This window comes from Rhipicephalus sanguineus, chromosome 3 (genome assembly GCF_013339695.2).
Source record: "Rhipicephalus sanguineus isolate Rsan-2018 chromosome 3, BIME_Rsan_1.4, whole genome shotgun sequence".
NCBI classification, from domain to species: domain Eukaryota; kingdom Metazoa; phylum Arthropoda; class Arachnida; order Ixodida; family Ixodidae; genus Rhipicephalus; species Rhipicephalus sanguineus.
In genome coordinates, this window is record NC_051178.1 from 140,451,597 (window position 1) to 140,476,629 (window position 25,033).

Here is a 25,033-nt window from a genome sequence, read left to right on the forward strand (position 1 = left end):
GCATTCTGCCAAGCAGAAAGGATTTCGCCGGATGACAATGCAGCGTTGTAAAGAAGTAAAGGAGGGTTTTTGTGTTACGTGACCCACAAGATTTCTTACCAGCTGTGCGAATCACGCGCCCTCCCTGCCCCTATCTTTCAGCTATCCTCCATTTCCAGCATTCAATAAACAAAGCAGTATACTTCACTTGTCTCCTGCTGCGGCGCTGCGATCCGGACTCTTCAGCTATAAAGTATTCTAACATTTTAACGCGGCTAAAAAAAAAGAAAAGAAAGAAAGAAACGTCCTTAATAGTCTTTTCTTTTCAAGTGTGCGAAAGCACGCATGGCACGATGATGCACTCTGGTAGTGATTGCTCAGTCGCATAGAAACGTCGGAGCATGTTCCCCAGCAATCCCATAGCCCACATGCATGACACCACTCGCGAATGGGAAAATGGCCGTGTCCCTGGCGCCTTTTGCCCGGCTTACATCGGTTTACGTTAACAGTCGCCTTACGCGAAAAGGCGTCTAAGTACTAGACGACTCTCACGAAGTTATATCAATCAGTTGTCCCATGAGGGCAATGTAGGAGCAAGGCAACTGCTGCCATGCGGTATACCGACTGTTTCTCACGTGCGTCGCATTATTTCGAACACGGGCCTCCGAAGCACCGAAGCAGGCGCCTCAGGCTGCTTGCTCCTCCCTGTCACTGACAAACAGAGCCACTCGACCCCTGAAGAAATAAAAAAAATGGGTACATCCCCGTGCTTGTACCCGCAAGTTCACTGAAATTCGTCTACGTCGGAAAAAACACGCTCCTTAATCCGAGCAAATGGTGAAATCCTGTCATCCGGTCGCGAACGCATTACCCGCAGCGTTGCCCGGTTGTCAGAGCCACTTTGCGTGGCCGGGTCGCGACAAGCCGCTGCGCTCGTGTGCGCGCTACAGTATATAGTATCCGGGGCATGCGTTGAGTAAGCGAGTGTGCGCACAATGCATACAGAGGGAAAGGAGAAGCGTGGTACAGCGGATGACTGAGCGACGCCGCGGTTAGAACGGTGCCCGACAGAGACTGATGGACGCCGAGACAACGAACAGGCCGGCCCATGGATCGTGACGTCGAGAAGTCACGTGACACTATGGGCTTTTGTTATTATCTCTTGCTTACAACGTAATTTGACTTGAGTGTAGCGACCTGGTGATGGAGAAGGGAAACCACGCATAATGAACAAACGAAAACAAGCATGACAAATAAGCCACTTGCCTATACGGAATATGGGAGTCGAAAAGACTCATTATGCAGGGGTGGTGAGAACGACCGTGTTTCGAGAACGCCATTTGGTCCACTGTGTGCGAAAACAAAGTGCGCGATGCATCTTAGTTGAGTCGGCGCACGAGATCTGAGTGTCAGAAAGAAGAGTGTGCCATGGGCTTTAAACTGGGTCGCGGTATAGACCTAAAGCTGCATTGAATAAAGATGTTTTGAATTGCTCTTTCTTTTTCTCACGTATACAGCCTGCGTCATTTGCGAAATCGCGTCTGGCCTCTTTTTAAAGTGCACGCGCGGAATTGTTTAACACAGATATCTCACTCAATCAAGCGTGTTGTTTTTACAATACTCCATTACCACAACTTCGCACTTGCTTTTTGGCGACGACAAACTATACAACTTCACTATACGGCAGGAAAGTAACTGACGATGTTGCGCTTTGGCGATTTTTTGATGACGGGGTTTACTAACTGTAGTCTGTCTCATGCTCTCAGCATCTGCAGTTTGGTTCGACTCTTGCGTATAGACGTCTATCGCTCTACAACTCAAGATAGATAAGTCGTGATGCTATATTTAACCACGGACAATTGCACACGCATGAAGTGGCATGTACCAAAGACGCAACACTGCGTAGTCCTCGCTTGTCACCTGGAGGGTTTGTTCACCTCAGAAGCAACTAAACCGTAATCAGATTTGATGGAAGCACGAGAGCGGCACATCTGAGAGGAAGCCGCCTCAAATGTATAGGTAAAAGCCCAATGAAGCTGTCTATATAGAGATGGCCGTATGTACGCAAATCACGCTCTGCACGTGTGCTCCGTAAAGCGATCGCGCCGCGTCTCCTGACACGCCGGTAATTTGTGCGCAGGCACGGAATCATGCATAGATTCGTGCAACGTTTCGTCAATTATTATTCCTCTTTATTTTATTCCGCACAGCTAACCTTACGTAACCTTGCACAAATAACAATCCTGGGAGCCGCCTCAGATAATAAGGAGACAACAACCCACTCGCTCCTTTTTTTTTCTTTTCTTATTTTTACGGAGAAAACAACGACAACGTCTTTCGGTTAACGCCTTGACTCGCGGACCATCGACTGGCTCGATTTGCACGCGCCCACGAAAGAATCGCTCGTACAAATCACGCCTCAAACGCTGCTCAGGCACGCGTGCATGCATTCGTCCGCATGCATCAGCGTTCGTGCTCTCACGGCGCGACCGACGACCATCGCTCCATCGTAGGCGCATCCGCCACGCCACGCGAACAAATGGCCCGCGCCGCCGCCGTCAGGAGCGCTCGTGTTAGCGCCGCGGCGAAGCCTGCTTGTGGTGATTGAAGGCGTCGCTCGCCCGATTCGTTCCCTGCGCGCGTGGTCGAGGCGGCGGCGCTTTTGGCGATTCACGGCCGCCGCGAAGGGCTGGATGTGTGCGCGAGCATGTGTGCACGACCTGAGCTGAGCGGCGAGCCCGTGCCGCGTCGTGCGCGCGTGCGACTCCGGCACAACGGCGCATGATGAGCGATGCGGCAACGGCGTAGGATGGACACGTCTGTTCGCTTCCGTGTGGAGGGCTGCTTAGTTCGCGCCCTGTTCGAATCATCCGTGAACGCGATAGTTCCGGGCTTTCCTATGTATACGAGCACGCTTTGTAATGCTTGCGTGTGTGGCTCAGTCAGGTGCGTGGAAAGCTCTACGCACTCTTGAAGAGGCGCGGTGATGTCGCTCAGCTGGGCTTTTCACGACGCGCTTTCAGGATGCGAGAGGGCCGAAGCTTTATTTTAATTTAGGACTACATAGACTAGTTTTAAGCACACGGATCTGTGGACCGGATGGTGTAGTGATCGGTATAGCTGGATCAGGCCTTACCAGTGATTCTGATAAGCGAATAATTTGCAGGAAATGGCTAGAAGCAATATCATTATACCCCGGTTGGCATAAATTTCAGAACAAGTTAATCCTGCCTTCGCAGCTTCGTTTCAGAAAAACATTGCAGGTAGATTGGTCACTCAGGGCGGGTCACACGGAAACGGTCGACAGGAGCTTAATGAGAGGCGGATAGACGTCATATATTTAGTGGTGTATTAAACTTCCAACTCCTACCCTCGCTTCGACGCGCAGATTTTCTGGCTGCATTATCCACCACCTATGCACTACCTGCAATCTCAAGCACCTTATCCCTTCACTTTCATTGGAATACAGCTGTCGCCGGCGTCGACAATCGCTTTTGAAAAGCACCTTCCGTGTTTAAACTGTAAACGACGACACCACATGCTTTACAGCCAAGAGCTAATCAGCCGGAACATCGCACACCACCGATTCCGATGGCAGTTTCACGGATTCCCCGTTGGGTAACTATCCTCGCGCAACGTTTTCCCGGGCCTTATATATGAGCCGCAAACTCTCTCGCCTCTCGTCTTCCGTCATCTCGCTTTTCGCATAGCGCCGCATGTCGTTTGCTCTCTCGGCGCATGGTCGTGCCGCCGGGACGGCGGTCCGCGGATCTCGGCAAGGACCGCGTTCTGTTCGCTCTCTCGATAATGAGTCGAGCCTCCTTCTTCCTCTTTGCGCCATGATCCGTTGGAGAGCTATAGCTGCTCGTGCGCGCCCAGCAGCGCGCATGCGAGCCGCGTCGTCCCGGCGTTCCCAATGAACAAAACGTGACACGATCGTGACGTATTGCGTTATCGCGCACCGCGCCGCTTCTCTCGGTACTGCGGCCGCGGCAGCCGTTGTTTTTCGGGGCCGGCCTGTAATAAAAGGGGGAAGCGATCGGCCGCCGTACAACCCCCCTCCTCATCGGAGCCTCGCGCCTATACAACGGCCCCGTAATGCCCGGCTGTCTGGAGTCGGCGGCGATGCGCTCTCTGAAACAATGACGACGCCGCCGAGAGAGGTGGAGAAAACGCGTGGCCGGTTTCTGATAGGGCGGCGCGCGGTGCCGCCGAGGCGCTAATGCTCCGCGGACGTGCCAAAAGCGGCCAGCGCCTTAATGGGAGGACCTGGCCCGTCCGAGCATTATATACGGGCCCAACACCTTAGCCGCCGTACGTGCGTGATGCCTGTGCGCAGCTGTACGTAAGCGTCTGTGTGCGTGCGTGTGCGTATATACATACACGTATATCTTCGACGCACACGCCGGCACGGCAGCTGTCCGAGACGGTCAGCCTTCCGAAACACGATCTCGTAGCGTGTTTCGGCCCCATGGACAGGGGAAGAGGACGGCGTCAGTTGGGGCTTGTACATGGCCGCGTCCGAATGGATGTGCATCGACATTTCCGCGCGGAAGAGAGAACCGAGTGAAGTGAGCCGATGTTAGCTTGAGCCTTCGAGAGCCGACTGCTAATTACAGGGAACATTGGCTGCTGCTGCGCGCCGAGTGTATAGAGGCGCGGTCTTCCGAAAAGAAGGCTGTCCGTTTGCGCCCCTCTTTCTTGATTGTATACGTGTGCTCTTTCCTGCCCGAACATTTAGTCGAATACCGGGAACGTTTATGTTGGAACTTAGGTCATTTTCTCGTTCTCTTTCGCTGCTTTCAAATAACTTTATCCACATCAAGATTATAGACATCCACTGACGTCACGTAGACCATCTTGTCGACGTCATTAAGTGCAGCGAAAAGATAGGAAACGCCGGGACGAAATAACGTGCTATAGTTTGTATTTTCAGAGGCTGTTCAGGGCCCCTTTAAAATTATACTATTGATGTGTGCGCTTGAATCTGATCTGTCAACATGCAGCAAGCAGCTTTCCATGGAACATTTAGTGTGACTGAACCAATTTATGCGTACGTGCGTGCTCAGCAACTCTCGAAAACAATTTTCGCACGTGTTCCCCTTGCTATTGCTACTGACGTATCTGAAGGTAGTGGATGAGCGCTGATCACTCAGGGTTCGTTAAAACGTACACATAATACGTATAAGATGGCAGTTAAGCGCCAGTTAACACAATTGAATAGACAGGGTGTTCCCCTAGCTATAGCTCGACAAGAATTACAATTGAACACATGCATTTCAGAGCACGCCTGACTTACTGACGAATGTGGCTTTGGGACGTTAAGCCCCAGATATTATATTATTATTATTATTATTATTATTATTATTATTATTATTATTATTATTATTATTATTATTATTATTATTATTATTATTATTATTATTATTATTATTGACTTACTGACGAATGTCCTCCATGAATATGCATGCCACTGCAACCAGGAAATAAAGCCCACTCGTTCTCATGTTCGGCATACAGCTGAACGTTATAACTTTGACACTTAACGTCCACGTACATGTTTCCTGCTTCTGTTGTATATACTCGACTTGTCATGGAGACGTACTTGAGCTATACATATATAGATGGTACTCGCACGGAACACCGTAAACAATTTTTACTGTTCGTGAGCGTGACAGGTAAATCATTCTGCCATGTTATTCTACTGGGCGATCGGAGCGGAGGCTACAACGCTTCCCAACATTTTTACGGCTGGCCAAGACACCGACCGCCGATAGCGCTGTGGACTTACAGCGCAACGGGATTCCTTCTCGATAAAAGCCGCAGCTCATCCATATACGGGATGGTGCATAAGCGCCGCGCTTAGCGTGCTAAAACCTGTGTACTGTTCGCTCAGCAAACACAACTCTTTGCGTTCCTCATCCAGAGTACAGCCGAACGGCAACTGGCGGCGATAAATGTGACATTTATTTGCCAAGGGTACATGTCAACCAGCGGCGCTCGCTTGTCGATACAAGTCGAGAGCGTCCGAAGAGGCTTCATTCGGCGTAGAGACTTCATTAGCATTCGCGAGTGTTGGAGCCCTTATCTCAAGCGGGTATCTTTACTATAGTCACAGATGTCGACAAAAAAAGAAACCCACTTTACAACAAAGGCAGAAGACGGCAGTGCACCGGCGAGACTTGGAGTTGAGCAGCGACGCTTGAAAAAGTATATACCGGAGAAGACATGGTAAAAAGGAGCGACAGTACATGCGTTTCTGACTAATTGGAGTTCTGACGATCTCGTCGGCACTGTTTATCGCCGAAAGTCCTCCTTTCCCGTATCCAGATGCCTCACATATAAATTACGATCCCTTTTGCTGCGGTCGAGTATACGCCCTCAAATGCGGCACGCGCCGTATATACAAAAGACCGGACAGACCGTGCAGTAGGCGGTTCGAATGCGAGAGAGGGGGCAATCTCCATGTTTTCCACTCCAAAGTACCGTGAGAGGAGAAGCCATACCCGTAAAATGACAAACGCACAAATCTCCTATCACTTTTGAAAAACGCCGCTTGGTCTAGGATAAATGAAGAAAATAAATAAATAAGGGAAGGGGCCACTAAAACGCGCGGCTCGCTAAAACGATTCTACACCGAACATAAAGTCCGTTTTATTTGATGTCCGATTGCAGTTTCGGCGGTTGTGGTAACCGATAAGGCGACGAATAAATATCTCCCCGCTCACCATCGGAGCCGCTGCGGCAGTGGACGAACACGCCACGTCCCCCGCGAAAGAGCAGAACAGCTTCCAGCGCGCTCCGAGCTAGTTCTATGCACCGCGAGTGAAGTCGCGGTGTTGGTAAAATGCATGGTTCAAACAGAATTGGTGGGGAGAAGCACAAGCCACCCTTCACCTTGGACATCCCCGCCTCACCCTCACTTCTTTCCGTCAAACATGCACACACATTACGTATCGAGACTGCTGAAAACAATTATTACGCTGTAAAAGATGTGTCGAAGGGCCCTGTTGCAGAACGCGACCCTGCGCCAAGTAGCTCAGGGGTGCGAGAAATAAATGACGTCATCCTCTCCGGAGCATATTGCAGCGACGGAAGTTTTAGCAGCCGCCTCGGTGCGTGGTCCAGCTACAACTCAGGCTGCGTGCAGCAGTTGCTTGGACACCTCGTGAACACTATAACATGCTGCATGTGCCTGTAAAATCTCGCTTCGCGCAAGCCGAATACAGTCCACATCCCCACGTTCAGTGACTGCGCGAACGCGAAACCGGGCCCTGTACTCACAGGTGTGAAACTCTTCGTGTGGTTCACAAGGGAGGGGGAAGGGGGGGGGGGAGGGGGAACTACACAATCTCCGACACAAAGAATGCCGCTTTAGAATGTGCCTTCATTCCCAACTGCACGCAACTGTGCGAGCCTACCGCCGACCCGTTGTGTAATTCCGCAGAGACGACATTCGCGAGTATGCCTGCCGACTCTCGATCGGTTGCTTCACGCGATGGGCTGGCGTATAGCCCATGCCAGGATCGGCCGCGCCGGCGCTGAGGTATCGCTGTAGCGACCACCAGGCCCCCACAGACGTGGGGCAGAAACACGAGTCGCAATCGACAACGGCATACATGGCTCCCTCCCCCCTCGCTCTCTCTCTCTACCGGCTTCGCCTATACAACGCACTGCACTGCCGTAGGTTCTTGCTCTCCCCGACGGCACAGCACTCTTTAATCGATGCGATGTTCGGACTACAAATTTACGACAAGAGCGCACCATCCCACCCGCCGCCTCAGTGCCAGCTCCATAAAAGCGCCCGACTCAGCGACGCACTTCTCCGAGGCGAAGTTTAGGACGACGACGCTTCTGTTTGTAGTAGCAGCCCCGTCCAAGTTGGTTGTGTTTGGTTTTCGGCTAGGGCAGACCAGTGGCAGGCCGCAGGTCAGCGGCATCGGAGAACTGACTCGCGGACACGTCGAAAAACGTTTTCCCATGCCCTATTCGCTCTCTCTTTTTATCGGCCGCTATCGACAAGCTCTTCTTGGTACTTTCACAAGGCTGACGGCTTGCTCTGCCCGGTAGTAGCGCAGTAACTTGCCCCGTTTCGCACCAGGAAAGCATTCAGTATGCACTGATCGCTTATTCGCGTCAGAATCGCCGTAGTGTGTGCCTGGTATGCATGCAATGTCTTGGGCACGGATGCCTTCCATCCGGGGCTTTACAGTGCGTGGATTGGACTCCGCTGTGAATTTCGGTTCTTCTTAGGGAATGTTCGACCAAATAGGAAATAGAGCACTACGTAGAGGGTAAGTTGAAATGGGGACAAACATTGTGTTGCCTTGCCAATAGTCCTTATTCCTCAGTGTGTACATATTTATAGTCGCACAACGGGCAGCACCGCGTGCAGAAAGACCTGTCCTTGCCAGTAAGAAAAATGAATAGCCGTGGGCAGAAGTTTGAGGACCATGACACCAGCTAAAAATAAATGTTCCTTCTAGCACTGATCTAAAGCCTAGAATTGCTTTAACACGTTGCGTTCTTCGAACATGAAACCTTTGGCTTAACTACTCAATTTCAGTCGATATGCTTTGAGCGTACAAAAAATAAAAAATATATTCACCGACGATTACGATACTGCCTAATGCCAATACTGAGCGCAGCTTCGTGTTGGGGCAAGGCCAACTGTGCTTGATGTTTCGACTTTCCGTAAGGTATCGAATACGCCATAAATCATAAATTTTGTGAAGTGGGACAGCACCCACTACGCTATTATTTTCTTTCTGCGAATAAGCGAGGTACCCGCTACACATCTGTAAGGTATTATGTGCACTTTCCTGATGTTGCATGTGGCTGATGACGATGAAGAATTACGGCTGAGCACTTTGCTGTGGGTGGGAAGCATTAAGCCAGACACTCGTTGCGCAATTAGCGTTGTGTGATGACTGGTCGTTATTTTCCTCTTCTGCCACGCTATATTACGTAGTTAACGTGATTCTTCGCCCGACATGACGCCTGTATAGGGTATTTTTGCAAATGAGTTTCAAGCACAAAGAGCATCAACAAAAATGCACCATACGATTTAATCATGTTGTTAGGACTTCATTCGTTGTGGAGAAGCCGCATGATTGACAGACATGCTGAGCCACCTCGCTTGACAAGGTCTGTCTTTCGAGAAGAAGCAGCTAATGTGCATAGCGTTGCTGAGACTTTTGACCAGGTTCCGGGGTGGCTTGGACTTCTGGACGCTTGTGTTTGTTTACAGAATTTTTGGAAGATTCCTTGGACTGTGTGAAATTGTGTGTTTTCTGCGTGTATACATGTAAGTGTAATTCTAAAGCGATGAATACTGTTGGAATAGGTGACAAGATTTGATGGCATTATTCCCATGCATTAAATAAAACCAAACCAGCGTGGCTCTGCGGTAGAATACTCGACTGCCACGCAGAGGGCCCGGGTTCAAATTCCACCCGATCCTGGGTATTTTTTTTTCTGATTTTATTTTTTTCATGTTTATCGGTTACGCCACCGACGGCGACGGCGACGCCGCTCAACGCAGGAACGGGCGCCTAAGAGCTGCGCTCTAAAAGGTTCAATGCACCTCGAAATTTCGCTTGTGATTGTACACTGCTTACAAACACAGTTGCTTTGCACTCTGCGGAAGTAATCTATCAAAGTGTCATTTCACCTTTCCCAGCCAGAATACAATTGCCAGAGAAAGGAATGCACATGCATGAATAGGCCCAATAGCCTTGTGAATACCTATCTATGCTTGTACACATGCTCCCATAATACAAGATTCAGATACACATTCAAAAGAGTAGTTGGTTTTTTCTCTAAACACAAGGACTTACGCATTACTTTGCATGTTTCGTTCGTTTTCACTTTTTATTCCCTGTCTAATTTTTGTTCCTTTATGCTTTTTTTTTTGGAAATCCGGGATAGGGGGAGCACTGGCTCGAGGAGTCGTGATTTATCAGTGAGTGAGTGAGTGAGTGAGTGAGTGAGTGAGTGAGTGAGTGAGTGAGTGAGTGAGTGAGTGAGTGAGTGAGTGAGTGAGTGAGTGAGTGAGTGAGTGAGTGAGTGAGTGAGTGAGTGAGTGAGTGAGTGAGTGAGTGAGTGAGTGAGTGAGTGAGTGAGTGAGTGAGTGAGTGAGTGAGTGAGTGAGTGAGTGAGTGAGGCGGTCATGCACGGAGTAAGCCCAACAGTATATTCATCTAGCGGTACTATAATTATGCACTCATATGGTATATTCGTATTGGTTGATCACAAGAAGGTGGGTCACAACCCGAAAGAGCATCACCGCAGCTTACTTACCGTCATTTTTTTTAACCTTCTTATCTTAGATTCCAGTCTATACAACCACAGAGGAACCGGACTCAAATATTTCTCGGTTGAGACTGTCTGGGTGTGGGCGATGAATGCTGATATGTGTGCGCGCGCATCACTTGTTCTCTCTTTCCTCCTTGCTTTTTGTTGTCTCTCTCTCTCTCTTCATGGCATTCGTGAAGTAGGCGTGTTCACATGCCAAGAACAACAACGAAAAAAATTGGCGAAGCTTGCACTAAGCCGCGCAAGGCTTGAAACAGCGAAACTAGACGATTCTGAAGACTAATCTGCATGGTCTAGGTTGTTGCTATGTCCTTAGCTATAGGTGATGCACGTTCTATCTTGCATCTATAGGTTGTTGCTAAGCTTTAGCTAGGTAATGCTAGGTTGTTTCTACATTGGTTCTCGGAGCAGAGAGGTTCGATTTAAATTACAGACAGTCACCGACATGGCATGGTTGTCCAAACTCCAGAGACAGAAACTTGCGCTGAAATCCAAGCGTTGGCACCTTCCATAGATCTGCGGGTACGTCTTCGTTGGCGTAAGCCTTCCATCGCTTCGGGGTCTTCTCGCAGTCGCCGTTGCCTTTCCCGTTCCCTACCATTCTCTTGTTGTACGTACTCGGGGTCTTCAGCTCGCCGCCGTCGCTTCGCAGCCATTTGTTGGGCTAACTGTTGCCTTCTTCATTTTTAGTGATTCAATTGTAGTGGGATTTACCCAATTTCTGTGGCACACACCCGTTTATGGTGATGATAGTTTTCTGGATCGACTCACGAGTAAAGATTTGCTAAACAGTTTCGCTGCTAAAACCTGTGTGTGCGGGCCGAACACTAAACGTGTTTTTCCGAAGCTTTCACGTCTAAGTAATGCACGAAATAAACAACGCCCGGCAGCCAGCATCCCATAAATACGCGAAGTGCACGGGCACCTTCCGCATACATACAGGCCCGAAGCGTTGATCTAGCTCGTAATACATCGGTAGCGGTGTCAGGCCGCTGTCGCTTTGCCGCAAATTGATCTATAGGCTGTACCGTCTGGTCGTAAAATAAATGGCCAGAGTGCTTTTGCACGCAAGCGTCGCGGTCGTCATCCGCAGAAGCCTCGTTATCGCCCAAGTTGTCCATCTTTGTTTAAGCGCCATTCATCCTACCTGAGCGACACGGTCGTTATTCTGCTTTAAGGGAAAGGAGCCTGGTTTCAGCAGGCTCAGGTAAGCGAGGAGAATGTACGTGGGCTCGCGGAGCAGGTCGTCTTGTCGACGCGTAACAAGACGCGACCGTGGCTGCAGCTGTACCCCACTGTCGACTTCATCGGACCCGTCACGTGTATGCTATAGCAAGGACAGCTCTTTGCCCCGCTGTAGACCAAGACGGAGGCACTTTTATCGCCAAACGGCCAGGCGTGGGACGAACGACGTACATGATCCGAATGCGCCACGAGAAAGGACACGTCTGTGGGCAGTGTACACAGAGACGAGGCCAAGGAGCAAAAGTTGGCTCTTGCTGAATGTCAGCACCGTGCCGTGCGACCTTATACAGACGGTACTGAAAATAAAACCTCGCGGATAGCACGCGAGAGGGCAGCGGAGCGACAAGAGAATTGCCGGCGCCCTATCTAAAGTATCCCCTCGCTCGGACCGCTGAAAAGAGGGTCACTGGTCTCACGAAAATACTCTGCAGGTCTGCGTTCGCCTCCCTGCCCTCAACATCATTCGCCGCCCACTTACCGTAGTTGTCCGAATCTTCGCCGCGCCTGCCTCCCGTGGCTCCTGCGGCGCCGCGGCCGGCTTCCTTAAAAGGAGGGTGCTCTTCAAAGAGGCATGCCGAATCAAATTCCGCGGATTCCTGCGGGAGAGCCAGGACTGTGCAAACACGAGCGAGATGCGGCTCCGCTGCGCGCGAGGTCTCAGCCCTCTGGCCCCGCTGCTCACCTGCAATACCTGCTGCCTGCCTCCCTCCACACCGCAGAAAGGACGATTCTCGGAAGTCCTGTCGGTTGTTACGTGCCGGGGATGCTGGCACAAGAGCGCAGCGGCCGCGAAGAGAAGAGCTAGACCCAACACGAAGGCGAAAGCGAAGAAGGCACGCAGTCCGCGTGCTTTCCACCGCGCGGCCAATGCGAAAGCGCGGCCGAACGGTTTTTACGAGCGCGCTCAGTCTGTGTGACCGCGCTCCTGGGCTGCCTGATGCGGCGGTGCATGTGCTGGCATGCACACGCACGTGTGAAATGGGGGTATAAAAGAGCAAATTCCTGCGACCCTACATGGTCGTGAAGAGCTAGAGTTTCTCACGTAGGAGAAAAAAAATATATAGTGACAGGTGAAATTTGTATTGACAGGCGCGGCAACATCTCGTTCTAAGCTTGCACTTTAATAAGTGCAGTTAGCCAGGATCTGCTGCCAGGCGAGTCAGTGGGATGTAGTGGATGCAGTATACTTAAATAACAGAAGTATCGGAGGAGCGAGCGCCCATTGGAATGTTAAGTGAAGTCTGCGATTACGTATTACGCTGGAGCAGCCATCCCTAACCTGGTGCATGTATTGTGTGAATGCTTTGAAAAGAAAGCATAAAGTTTGTTGACGTATAGAAGGTGCTGAGAGGTTAATTAGGCGGAGGAGCATGTATCACGTATATCACGCATTTATTTCTCGACTTCCAGCAGCACGGTCACCGCAGAAAAAGATTAGTAGTAGCGACCACTGGCCGGACCGGTCGCTTGTATTAATTTTTTTCTGCAGTGACTATACGTACACGCTTGAGGAGGGGGAGGAAGAAGAAGACGGAAGAACGCATACAAGCAACAAGGGTTACATTTTAAGCAAGTCAATTATTTCTCACACAATTTGAACCGGAACTGCAGCCAAATCTGGACAGAATACAACAATGTACTGGTCTTGTACAACTGTCTAAGTGTTTTTATGTTTACGATTGCCTTGCTATAGGGCGTCGTGTATATATGGGTGTGAGTGTGACGTCGTGAGATGCACCAGTGTTGCTATGCGAAAATTTAAGAGGAGCACTTTCGCAAAGTGTCAATGCAGACTGACCAAGCAAAGACAATTTGAAAAAAGATTTCATGCAAAAAGTTTCTGTGAGACCAATTCTTGTGCACATGAGCAAACTTCGGAACGGCCTCGCATGAATAATAAATTTTCTGCTCCTAAATATTTTATAACGGCAGAGAAACGAATGAAAGAGCGACGATTTATTAAAATCAAAATTTAACTATTTGGCAGCTCGTCGAGGACACTTGTCGGGGGAAGTTTTCATTATGTGATGTGAGAAAGATATTTGATGTAGGTAAAACAATGACATTGACGGCATCCACAATTATAGCACGGTTATAATTTACGCATATCGTGAATGTATGAGAACCGTAACAGAAGAACGTCCTGCAATAAAACAGAAAGGCTGGCAAGTTGGTTTGGCTGCATTGTGGAAAATTTGCGCACACAACACGAAGATGCAACGAAAAAAGTTCACAAGGACCAACGCAGAGCCTAAAATGCGTGCCTTGCATACGCACACAGCGATCAGGGGTACGAGTACCAAGCGATTTTTTACGTCCAAATGAGGGTACATAGAGAAAGAGCCCGAAAACTAGAAATTAACTGCAAATAAGACAGAATGCTCAGAAGGCTTTGAAGAGAAAGAATAAAATTTGTTGACGTAGAAGGCCCTGAGAGGTTAATTAAATCGTGTGGTGTGACCAAATTTTCCACCACGCGGCCAAACCAACTAGCTTGCCTCTCTGTGTTATTGCAGTTCATTTCTAGTTTCTAGTGTGCGATCATGAGAACGGGTACCCATGATCGTGGGTACCCGTACCCATGAACGCTGTGTGCGAATGCAAGGCACGCATTTGAGGCTCTGCGCTGGTCCTTGTGAACTTTTTTCGTTGCGTCTTCGTGTGGTGTGAGAAGAACGTGCATTACAGTAAAAGGGAACAACCACGCATTTTCAGTCTACGTCCGTATGCCGTGGTTTTCTTGGTATAAGCTGCTCTCCTAACTCCATTTATATGGGATAGGATAGTAAAAGTTCTTGCGTGAGCAATCTAAAGAACACGACATTCATTTATAAGATAACTATGAGCCCAGACGTGAATATCGAGGCAACGTACAAGCAACTAAGCAAATCTATCGACTGCCTATCAAAAACAAACAAGGAAGATTCACACGAGAAAGGAATTATTTTCTTTACGGTAATCCTACTACCTTTCTTTCATTCAAGCCAATATAAGCCGTGGTTCGTCGGCGTAATCGCTTCGCGCGTATAAATAGGGTTTAAAGAGCTTGTCATCGACCATCATACCTCGCACAGAACACACACACATTCCCCGACGCATTCCTCGAGAAGCACTATACCGTAGTGAGCGGCGCGAATAAGTGACGCGGGACTACGAGGTGGCGGCGTATATGCTAATTTATGCGAGGATCAAGTTGCCAACGGTCGGAATGCACGTGCAATGAGGACTGTAAGATAAAGACGGCGAGGCTTCGCAAAAGCCACAGGCGCGATCCTTCTTCACGGATATTGCCTCTTGCCGAAGAGGCCATCACTCGGACGTGGCGCCTCGGAAGTCGTTTTGTTGCCCGCACCACGTGATCGACGAATGCAGCTTTAACAGACTCGCCGAATGGCCGTCGCCATCTAGCAGAGACAAACGAATTAACGATCTCGTAAAATGCCTTTTGTTCTTCAACTTGGACGCCATATGGTGAGTTTGCGTATACACGTGCAGCTGCTGCCGTGTGAGTGTTCCGTACACGTAGACAAGTCCTGTCGGCGAAGATTCGTTGGCGCCTCCACGTCGCGACATTAAGAAGACGATCCTTGCAAGGTAAGGGCGCACGCTTGGCCGTCTGCGTTGCGGCGCCGGCGAACGGTTTTATGTAGTTCGGCTGCACCACGTATACGACACAGGCAGTCTGGGTATACATATATATACCGTGGTGCGCGTAAAACAAAGCAGAAGCGTGGCGGCGACGCTGGATGAGTGAGTCTGTTAAACAAGGAACAGTTTTTGTTTTAGGGATTGCCGAAGTGTGCACGTGTTGAGAGGGACCATAAACGCCAGGTGACGCGACGACGGCCGTCGATATTAAGGTATTTCGCGACCGCTTCGCACCATAGTGAAAGAAAGAACTTCGGTAAGCGGGAAGGGTGTGTGGGGAATTCGGCCCAGTCAAGTGGCCTCGTACTGCATAGCTAATAAACTTCCCTTTCTCTCTCTTTCTGACTTTCTCTCCCTCTCCCTCGTAACGACACCGTAAGAAGATTTCGCAGCGAGGGGCCTATCGTGCAGGGTGTAACAGGCACACGCTGGAGTGACAGATGAGAAACGCCTTTCTCAGTTGTCGTTCCTAATAAACAGCAACCCCTCGTTGACTTCTATATAGACGCGTTCTGGTTGACGCATACGTTCGTGCCAGGCGTTTCGTTATTATGTCGTAATGAGCTATATATACGTCAAGAGATGCGTCTATGATACACGACGTTAATATCTTCCACTAAGCAGATGTTCTCTGTATATAGCATCCTGCAGTAGCGTACCGCTTAGCGCTTAGCAATCTACGTGCACGTTAAGCAGTCTCACCCTCTATAAGAATGCGCAGTTCAGTGTCCTCCAGGTCCTTGGTTTCTCCAAGTCCAAACTGCCTCCTCAGGTGTGGGCAGTTTGTGGGTGTGCGGTGGCATAACGACCGGGTTGATGCGATGTCACCTATACCTTGCATGATGCGATGTATCTGATGACGTGGCGAAGCTGCTCGGCACCTGTACGCTGGTTGCATCTTCTGTTCTGCAACGAACAAACCCGACAGGTGAATTTTTTTCCCGCTCAAACGTTCAGGATGTAATCCTCGTTTCGGTACAAGTGTTCTTGCTTCATTGGTAATTGCTGTCCAGTGATTACGTCAGACTGGCTGCCAGTGAAATGAAAAAAGATCATAAAGGTAACAATTCTTTAAAGCTTGTGTAATGTTTAGGCGTTTGCGAATATTCGAAAACTTCGAATAGCGAATCGAATAGCATTCTACTCCAATTCGAGTACCGAATCGAATAGTACATATTAGAAATACCGAAAATTTTTCGAATAGTTTTCGAATAATCAGCCCCGATGGGAGAACCCCAAAACAAACAAAACCTTCGAACAGCTAAAGGTGATTTTTCTTCTTTTAATCCCTAAATTAATTCACATGCAGCGCAAGGTTTTATGAGACTACCGACGCTATATTGATCACCGGATGAAGGCGTTTCTTCTGGAAACTCCACTCTCGCTCACTCTTTACTATGCGTAAGCAGTCTTCGTCTTTCAATAACTGAAGGTGGGGATTACGACTGCACTCAGCTTCATGAGTAACAACAGACGCAAGTTTTGTGTTTGCGTAAATTGTTCCTGCAGATATATATCTTTCAACACTGATATTCAGACGCTTTCGGTGCCGCTGCACATGTTGTGATGATAGGCTTATCTTTTTCATTGCATCTTTAGCTGTGTCCGCGGTGTTCGGTTAAAAATTCTTTAGTGTTTATGTCTAAATTTTATTTAAAAGCAGACGAGGAAGTCTCACCTTGATTACTGTAGTGGCTTCTGTATTTCAACCTACAGTTACAAAATATTACCAAGGTCCTGCTGTATACGAGCTTACCTTATAGTTTTCATAATTGTGGTATTTTGAGTCGATTTAAAGTAACCGTAACAATCTTTGGTGAAGGTTTGTGAATATTTGTTTCAAATAAGGTGTGTAGTTCTAGGAGTAGGAGTGTATTGAAAATGGTTGTCTCGCTATTCGAAAACTATTCGAACAGTATTCGATTAGTATTCGTATTCGATTTGGTATCATCGCTATTCGATTCGTATTCGATTCTGTTCCGAAATTCACTATTCACGCACTCCTAGTAACGTTTATTCCGTGTTTCAGCTCATTATGACTCAGAATGAGCCGCAGTTTTATTCCTCCTGTTGGTATATCTATGGCGCCGCCAGAATTTGACGATTTCGAGCGATTGGTGTGGACACTGTAGTTCTCGTTTAGGAGGAGTGAACTCCGTTGGCTTAGTAGAGGGTGACGTAGATCTGACTTCTTCTGTGGTTCTGAAACTATCTCATGTGATAAATGGTGGGCGAAAATCAACTAAATTTCAAAAATGTCTCAGTAAAGTACAATATACTCGGAAAAGTATTTCGTCACTTTCAAGATCGAGAGAGAGCGAGGGAATCGAACCAGCGTCCTCGAGCTCAGCAGCGTGACACCCTATAGCTGACAAGCTATATACCATGGCGCACTGCCACCAAAAACTGTTTAAGTATTGAATGCTTCTTTGGTGATAATTTTCCGCGTTTTCTGATTCGCGTATTTATTTTCTGATTCGCGTACTGAATGCTCCTTTTATGAAAGCATTTCTAAAATACGTAATATTGACGATATATACGCTGTTTTATGGCACAAGGGCGAGTTGTGGCCAAACAGCGCAAATACAGTATATATAGCTGGAGCAATGGCGATGGCATGACAATGACAATGAGTAACATGACAATGAGTAAGCGTGAGGTGGCTTTATAGGGGCCTCAAATCATGTGCTCTAAAAGTTCGTAGAATAGATATAATTATTGAAATCGTGAAAATGGTGTGAAAGTTACGCAATAAGAAGCGTACCATCGATATAACTAAAAAAAGATAACGTAAGCTATAACTGAAGGACCCTTGATAGCAAAGGCCAGGCGGTGAATGTATTGAAGTTAAAACATCGTAGCAGCATCCTTTACTTGGAGAGGATGTGCTACTATCCTCTTGTGCAAAGCACTTGATGTGTTCCGGTGCCTTCAAAAAGACTGATTAATGGATCGCTGCATAAAAATATTGCTGGATGAAGGGGAGTACCAAATATTCGCAAAAGCAGCAACAATCGTTGGGCAAATAAAGCTTATTCAGCTCAACTCAACCTAAAATATGGTATCCTAATTACAGTATTCCAAGGTAAGCGTAAATGTGACATAATTGCACATTGTGGTTCATCAGCACCACTTCAGTGGAACTTAAACGCTTCCTTCATAAACATGCGTGGCAGCTGGAAATCCCGTTACCTCGCTGCACGCTTAATTTCTGAAGCTTACATGATACTTCAACAACAAAGTTTTCTTAAGGCCGGTCAGGATGGCAAGCAGGTACAGTAAACAGAAGGCACATATAGCAAATTAAATGTTTATTGGCTATGCTTAAACGCGTAAATAGAATACAGTACACAGCCCAGAGCCCTCACTGTCACCAATGATTATTTCTTTAGTTTACTTCTAATTTCTATAAAACCATCCCCTACAGTTCTTTTGCACCCACTTAGGCTCCTAGCTCCCGAGGTCAGATTAAAGGGGTGGTGCCACCAAATTTGTGGCTTGCGCGTTCTTTGCTGCAAGCTTTTCCTATAGCTCAAGGAAGCATGATGCACGCACCAAGATTCATGTATTCTCGCTAAATAATTTAATATCACCTTTTGATGTGGACAACTTTCGGTTTCGGTTTCTGGGCGCCGAGGTTGGGCAGTGACGTAGAAGTGTAGGAGGCGTGGTCACGCGACCACACAAGGCTGTGACGTACTTAGCCAGGAAGCGATCGAAACTCGGCGAGTGATGTAGCTATCGATGCTTTGCCGGTACTATAGTGAACTAAAATATATTCTAGTTCACTACAGCCGGTACGTACGTTGCGGAAGTGGCGCAGGTCCGGAGGTCACTCACGTTACTACAGCAGATTTGGTGTGACGTCACTACAACTTTCGTTGCCCATCCTACAGATCTACGTCAGTGTTGGCGCGCTAGCGATGGGTTTCTATCGGGAGAATGGGCATTTAGGTACACTTTGGAAGTGAATTAAAATATATTCTAAACGTTTGCTGTGTCCGACCCTTCGTGTGGAATGTCCTTGCATACAGAGGAAACCCACAACAGGCTTGTTATAGCCTCGAAATTTGATGGCACCACCCCTTTAAGTTTGGCTCTTAAGGCTGTTAAGAAAGGCACTCGCATAGACAAGCTCTCATGCCAAAATATCCTTTGTAGTATAGCTTCGAATGTTCGCGCACTGTTGATTCCTTAAAACAAGTGATTATTTTTTTTTTTCGTTGCTGCTCTAGATGCCACCATAGTGACGACTATGACCTTATGTAACCTGTGCATGCCTTTGCTGAATCTACAGTAAATCCCGGGGGTTGTATATAAAGACAGCAAATTAGAAACAAATAAAAGCAATGATTTCAATACAATACGGCATTGTCTACAAAATATTCAATGTGTCTGTTTGGCTTCACATGTATACGTCAATGGTAGGCATTAGAGTTTCCTTCTTTTGAGAGGTAACGTTTTGCTTTTCGTTGTTTTTCCTATAACCATCAAAGTACCTATGTATCTCTTCCCTGTGGCTGCATGCGTGCTCACAACAGCATAGCAGTAATCCTTGGCTGTGGTGGCGGCAGCGGCGGTGTACCCATTACGGTGGGTAATGTTGCTTGACGTTGCGATGACCAAAACGCTATATGAGCGCTCTGCTGCGCACTATGTTGCCTCTGCCGCGAAGGCGCGAAAAGCGTGCTTATGCTCGGCCAAACATCGGCTCCTCTGCCGTCTATGTGTGTGCTTTCGTTCGTCGTGCACGCAAAGCCTCAAAAAATGCTTCTGCTCTATCCTATATAGGCCGAGTCGCAAACTGTGGATAGAAGGCACCACGGTGCTGCTCCGTGGCCCATGCATGCACGCGGGTAGCCTTGCTTGCATTAGAGCAGCTCTTCGCCATGGGTGGTGACAATGGGGTAATAAATATTTTTAATTATTTCCCTCCGGTACTCTAAGAGCCTAATTTCTTCCAACGCAGGCGTATACGCAGCGTAATAATGTTTGACATAATGTGCAAACTGTTTTACATTCTGTATGGCTCTTCCCGGCTCACTTTGATTTTATGTTATACGGATGTGCTCGGGTGCGCGATTCGTAAATCATTCTTTCTCGCTACCCCCCTCCTCCCCTCCTAAAGAAAAAAAAAAGGCGCGATTTCTGTATTCACTAGACTTTATTGCTTTATGCGCACGGCTGAATTAATAATAACGCAGCTCTAGTTTATCCAAACCTGCTGTTAAAGGTGCTTATAGAGCCATTCTGCATGCTGTATTCCGTCTAATATATCACCTCTCTCCTTACTTTTCTGTCTTCCCTTACCCCTTCCCCAGTGCAGGCTAGCAAGCCGGATATTTATTTTCTGGTTAACATCCCTGCCTTTCCGCATTACATCTCTCTCTCTCTCTCTCTCTTCTGTTATTTTCAATTAAAACGGTAAGCCACAGTGCTTTCCTGAAGTTCATGCTATCACTGCAGTAATAAAGGCCGTGTGCAATAACAACATCGCTTGTTTGTTTTTAAATCAATATTGCATGCAGCGGAGAAATAACGTAACAGTTGTGTGTGTGTGTATGTGTGTGCGCGTATGTGTGTGTGCGTGCGTGCGCGTGTGCGTGTCTGTCTGTCTGTCTGTCTGTCTGTCTGTGTGTGTGTGTGTGTGTGTGTGTCTGTGTGTGTGTGTGTGTGTGTGTGTGTGTGTCTGTGTCTGTGTGTGTCTGTGTGTGTGTGTGCGCGTGTGCGTGTGCGTGTGCGTGTGCGTGTCTGTCTGTCTGTCTGTCTGTCTGTCTGTCTGTCTGTCTGTCTGTCTGTCTGTCTGTCTGTCTGAGAGAAGCCTATTTGGCACCCTTTTTACACCCTCTAGCAAAAATAGCTTCGAAGGCACACCACAATGACGAAACAATGCCTTGACACTGTTAAAAGTAAACAAAAAAAGGAATATTCAAAAGAGAAGAAGGGTGGCAGTGCATGCCACTGACGTTTTTCACTTCGTGGTTCGAAAAGTACGTGGTCGAGCATTTTCTGCAGCGAAATTTCCATAATCGACCAGCATCGACAGCATCGAATCACGTACTACGCACGCTTTAAAACTAGTCGTGCGTGTCTGCAAGCTAGACAGCGACTAAGAAAAGGACACATTTCAGCTTGCTCAGCAGTGCTCGTCACACAGCGCAACAGGCTTCGGAGGTGGGCATCAGCCAGGATCCGTCATCGTTGTCGTCAGAAAACCACGCCCCCCTGCGAGCATTCACTATACGACACACGCACACTTGGAAAACGAACGACAACGTATACAAGGTGGTTGAGAAACGACAGCGGGAGTCTCTGCCACATTGTCACGTGAACCAAGCGGCCAGGCGCAAACATTCCTAAGCTCCTGCAAGAACCACTACGACGAGCATGATAGGCATATGCAACGTCTTGAGAACTCGAAAGTATAGGCTCCTCGTAGGTGGCGCGCGGACTACCCAAGTAGCACTCGACACAAAACGCCTGCCACCTCCCGAGTTCGAATATCGCCCATGCATACAAGACACGGCGCTTGTCGGCTTGCGCCAAGTGAGCGAGGGAAAGGAGCAAGTACGTACTCGTGGACTTTACATACATACGGACGCTCGAGCCAAGATAACGCCACCGCCGCCGTCGCAGTGGACAACGGTCTTTCTCTGTTCGCTGCGCTGTCCTCGGTATAGTGGCGGCGGCGACGATTACGGTGATTACGGCGTGTATCAACACGCCCGACTTTCTGCGCACTCGCGCGGGGTGGCTGCCGCGAGCGAATACGTGTAATATACGTGTGCGTGTTTGTGCCCGTACAACGCGCCTCCTCCTTCGAGACTTCTCTCGCGCTGCCGCGTCGCAAAGAGTATCCCGTTGTCGACTCTGATGGCATGGGTTGGCTCGCGCATACTCCCACAACGTGTATGGGGTGTTTCGCGTCTCGGGTAAACAGTATGCTCACCTCACCATCTGCGTGCTGTCCTTCCTTCCTCGTGAGCATATAGACACGCTTGCCCGTGTTTTCGAGCACCGTGCGTTTTCCCACTCCGGGACATGATGTTTCTTCTCGCCCGGCAAAGCCGTATATCCTTGCGTTTAGTGTTATTGCATCTATTCGCTTTGTAAGGAAGCCCACTTGCTCATTTGTGTGTATCTTTCGACACGTCGTCGTTTCCGTTCTTTCTCGCTTACCGTATCCCACGGCACCATCGGGTGGTGTATATTTTGTGTGCATGGCTAGTCGGGCGCGTCAGCTCCTTCGGCGTCAATTCGCTTCCGGAATGGACAAAGACTGGATGCACAAAAATATGGCTTGTGCCATCTGTTGTCCGCTTTTTAGTGTCATTGATACCACTCGCAACAGCACGGCAGCTGTTGAACTCCTAGGCCCATATTCACAAAAACACATGTTTGAATCTTGAGAGTACACAAGGACATATCGTTAGCGGAGCCGAATGGCCAGTGGTAAAAGGCACTGACAAACTGAAAGCTGTGCGAATTTGGCCTATAGTTACTTTTAATATATACTTTTAGACCCTCTCTCTCCTCCTTGCCCCTATTCCCAAACATTCTTCGCAAGAAAAAGTTTCAGATTGTCTTGATGAAACATTCATCCCGATCCGGTATTTGAGCCCGTCACCAAAACCTTTCCTGGGCAGTCGATCTGCCAGTTGATCTCTAAAATCAGGCACTGAACATGACAAATCAGTACGGCGGGCTTCATCAGAAGCGATTTATGTTGTCTCACCGAGTTTTGCTGACACTTGAAAAAAAAAAAAAAAAACAGACGTTCCGATGGTATTTGCTACTTCGAACGTGTATTATTAATCCTATAGACTGTCGAGGTAACGGCACTTCGCCCCTTCGCATTCTGAGGAAAGGAACACGATAACAAGTCATACAACGCAGAAAGCAACCGTTGCACGAACAGTAAAGGAGCATTGAAAATTAAGGCGCAATTATAAAAAGGAAAGGCTCGGACATTGCCAATCTGCGCACGCGTGGTTCGCGGCACGTCGGACGTGAAGGTGCTCCTGGACGGAACGCTCCTGCATAGACATGCCAATGGTGTCTGCTGTGAGCATGCCCCTCTTCAGCAGCCGGGGCAAACGGAGAGGAACTTGCTCCGCACGTCAAATTACTGGCTTGCCTTTGTACCGCCGCCTTAACAGCAAAACGGGGAGCGAAGCGAACGGCGCGAGAAAGACTGATGACCTCCCTTCGGAATTCGGGCATTTTGTAGGGAGAACGAAGAGGAAAGGGGCGTCAGTTACTCTCCTGCCCCTCCCCCCTAAATCCGATATATGTTATGTGTTATATATCGATGTTTAGCGCGGCATTTCGTTATTAGAGAGCCCTCGCTAGATTGTTACGCTTTACCTGGATGTAGGACCTGCGCACGATTTGCTCTCTCGTTTTGTGTTCATCTGAATTCTACAATCAGTTTATCCTAAGGTGCTCTATAACGGGGAAAAATCATACGAAATTATCTGATCTCCTGCTGAGTGGAAGGTATTAGGAAAGCTGCCGTCGTTTCTCTTTCCAGAGTGTATCTTTTGTTAATGGGGTGACAAGAGTTACTTACATAGTACAAAAGGCAAAACAAAAACAAAAAACGTAAAGATAAAACATCCAACTAATCTCATTTACCGGTGCCTTCCAGCTATCACGTATAAGATGCTTAATTCATTCAGAAGCATCAAGGAGGAGGAGGAATAAACTTTATTAAGGGAAACCAGCAGGTTTAAGTGGCCGGGCCTAGGCCTCCCATGAGGGGACGTCAAGGGCTTGCCTCAACGCCGCCTCACGGGCGTGCTGGGTCGCCCAGGTTTGTTCGTCAAGAAGCATCAAGAGTTGATGAATTTTTGTCAGTCAGCCCAAAATGTTTGTTTTTTGTGTTGTTGCAGAAGTATGACTACATTTTACTAAATTTGGTGGGTGGACTTCAGCATGACGAACTCACAGGTATAGCACCCTGTTGCGCGTTCTGCGGTTAGAACTTTTGCGAATAGGGAAGGGGGGGAGGGGGGGGAGGAGCACGAACAGTTATATCTCGATTTTGATAATTCAGACTCCTTCGAAGCAGCGGCTGCTGCTGTGAAACTCCTGCACGGATATAGCGGCATCAACGTAAGCATGTGCATTACCAATATATATGCTGCCAGCGTAGTGATGAGATATGGCGCGTGGTTTTAGAACAAAAAGGAACATCTCATAAGTCAAGCAATGTTGTTATACAAAAGGAAGTGCGCCTCACCGCCATGCACGGAAGTGAGGACGACTTATGGAAGTATATGCATGAATATGGCGGCATGTCCGATGATTCCTTTCAAAAGTGTACAGAAAAAAAAAATCTCATTTTCAGCCTGCTTACATGAGGTGGAAATAAGCATACACGAAGTCGGTCGCGCGAAGTGCCTGATATGAACACAAATAGAGTTGACATCAGTGTAGTTTTGCACAAGCGTGATATCGCGTGGTAATAGTGGTCGTCGCTGTTGCAGCAAAGAAGCGAAGACTGCTGAATCAGCCGTGTATTATATGGGGTCATCTCAGGAAGACCACAGGGCTTGCTACCTCGCCCAACAGCATATCGTTAAAGCTTTCTTCGCTTCATTCCCCAAGCTTGGCGCGTCGTCGTTCCGTCACAACTATTTAGAGCCTATCGCGCCTTAATTTCCTTGAATTTCGAACCTTCTTTTGTTCCTATATAAGCATTTTCAAAGGATGTTTTTTTTTTTTTTTTCACCGAACGATTTAACTCTGGGAGTTCCTGCAGAATCGAGAATTAATTCAGTCTCAGCTTTTAGAAGCCGTAGAAGATGGGTACGTAGTACTTCTATTTTTCGTGTGCTAG

General features: G+C 48.1%; 1 protein-coding gene across 1 annotated transcript in view; it reads right to left on the reverse strand.

The window, feature by feature from the left end:
* The window catches only part of LOC119385903 (uncharacterized), a 48,606-nt gene extending 33,661 nt beyond the window's left edge, over positions 1-14,945 (reverse strand). The window contains exons 1-2 of the mRNA XM_049414150.1: positions 14,929-14,945; positions 12,020-12,495 (exon numbers count right to left, since the gene is read on the reverse strand). Of these exons, the coding sequence (XP_049270107.1) occupies positions 12,020-12,495; positions 14,929-14,945 (493 nt within the window). The remainder of the gene's footprint in view (positions 1-12,019; positions 12,496-14,928) is intronic.
* Between the last annotated feature and the right edge of the window lie 10,088 nt (positions 14,946-25,033).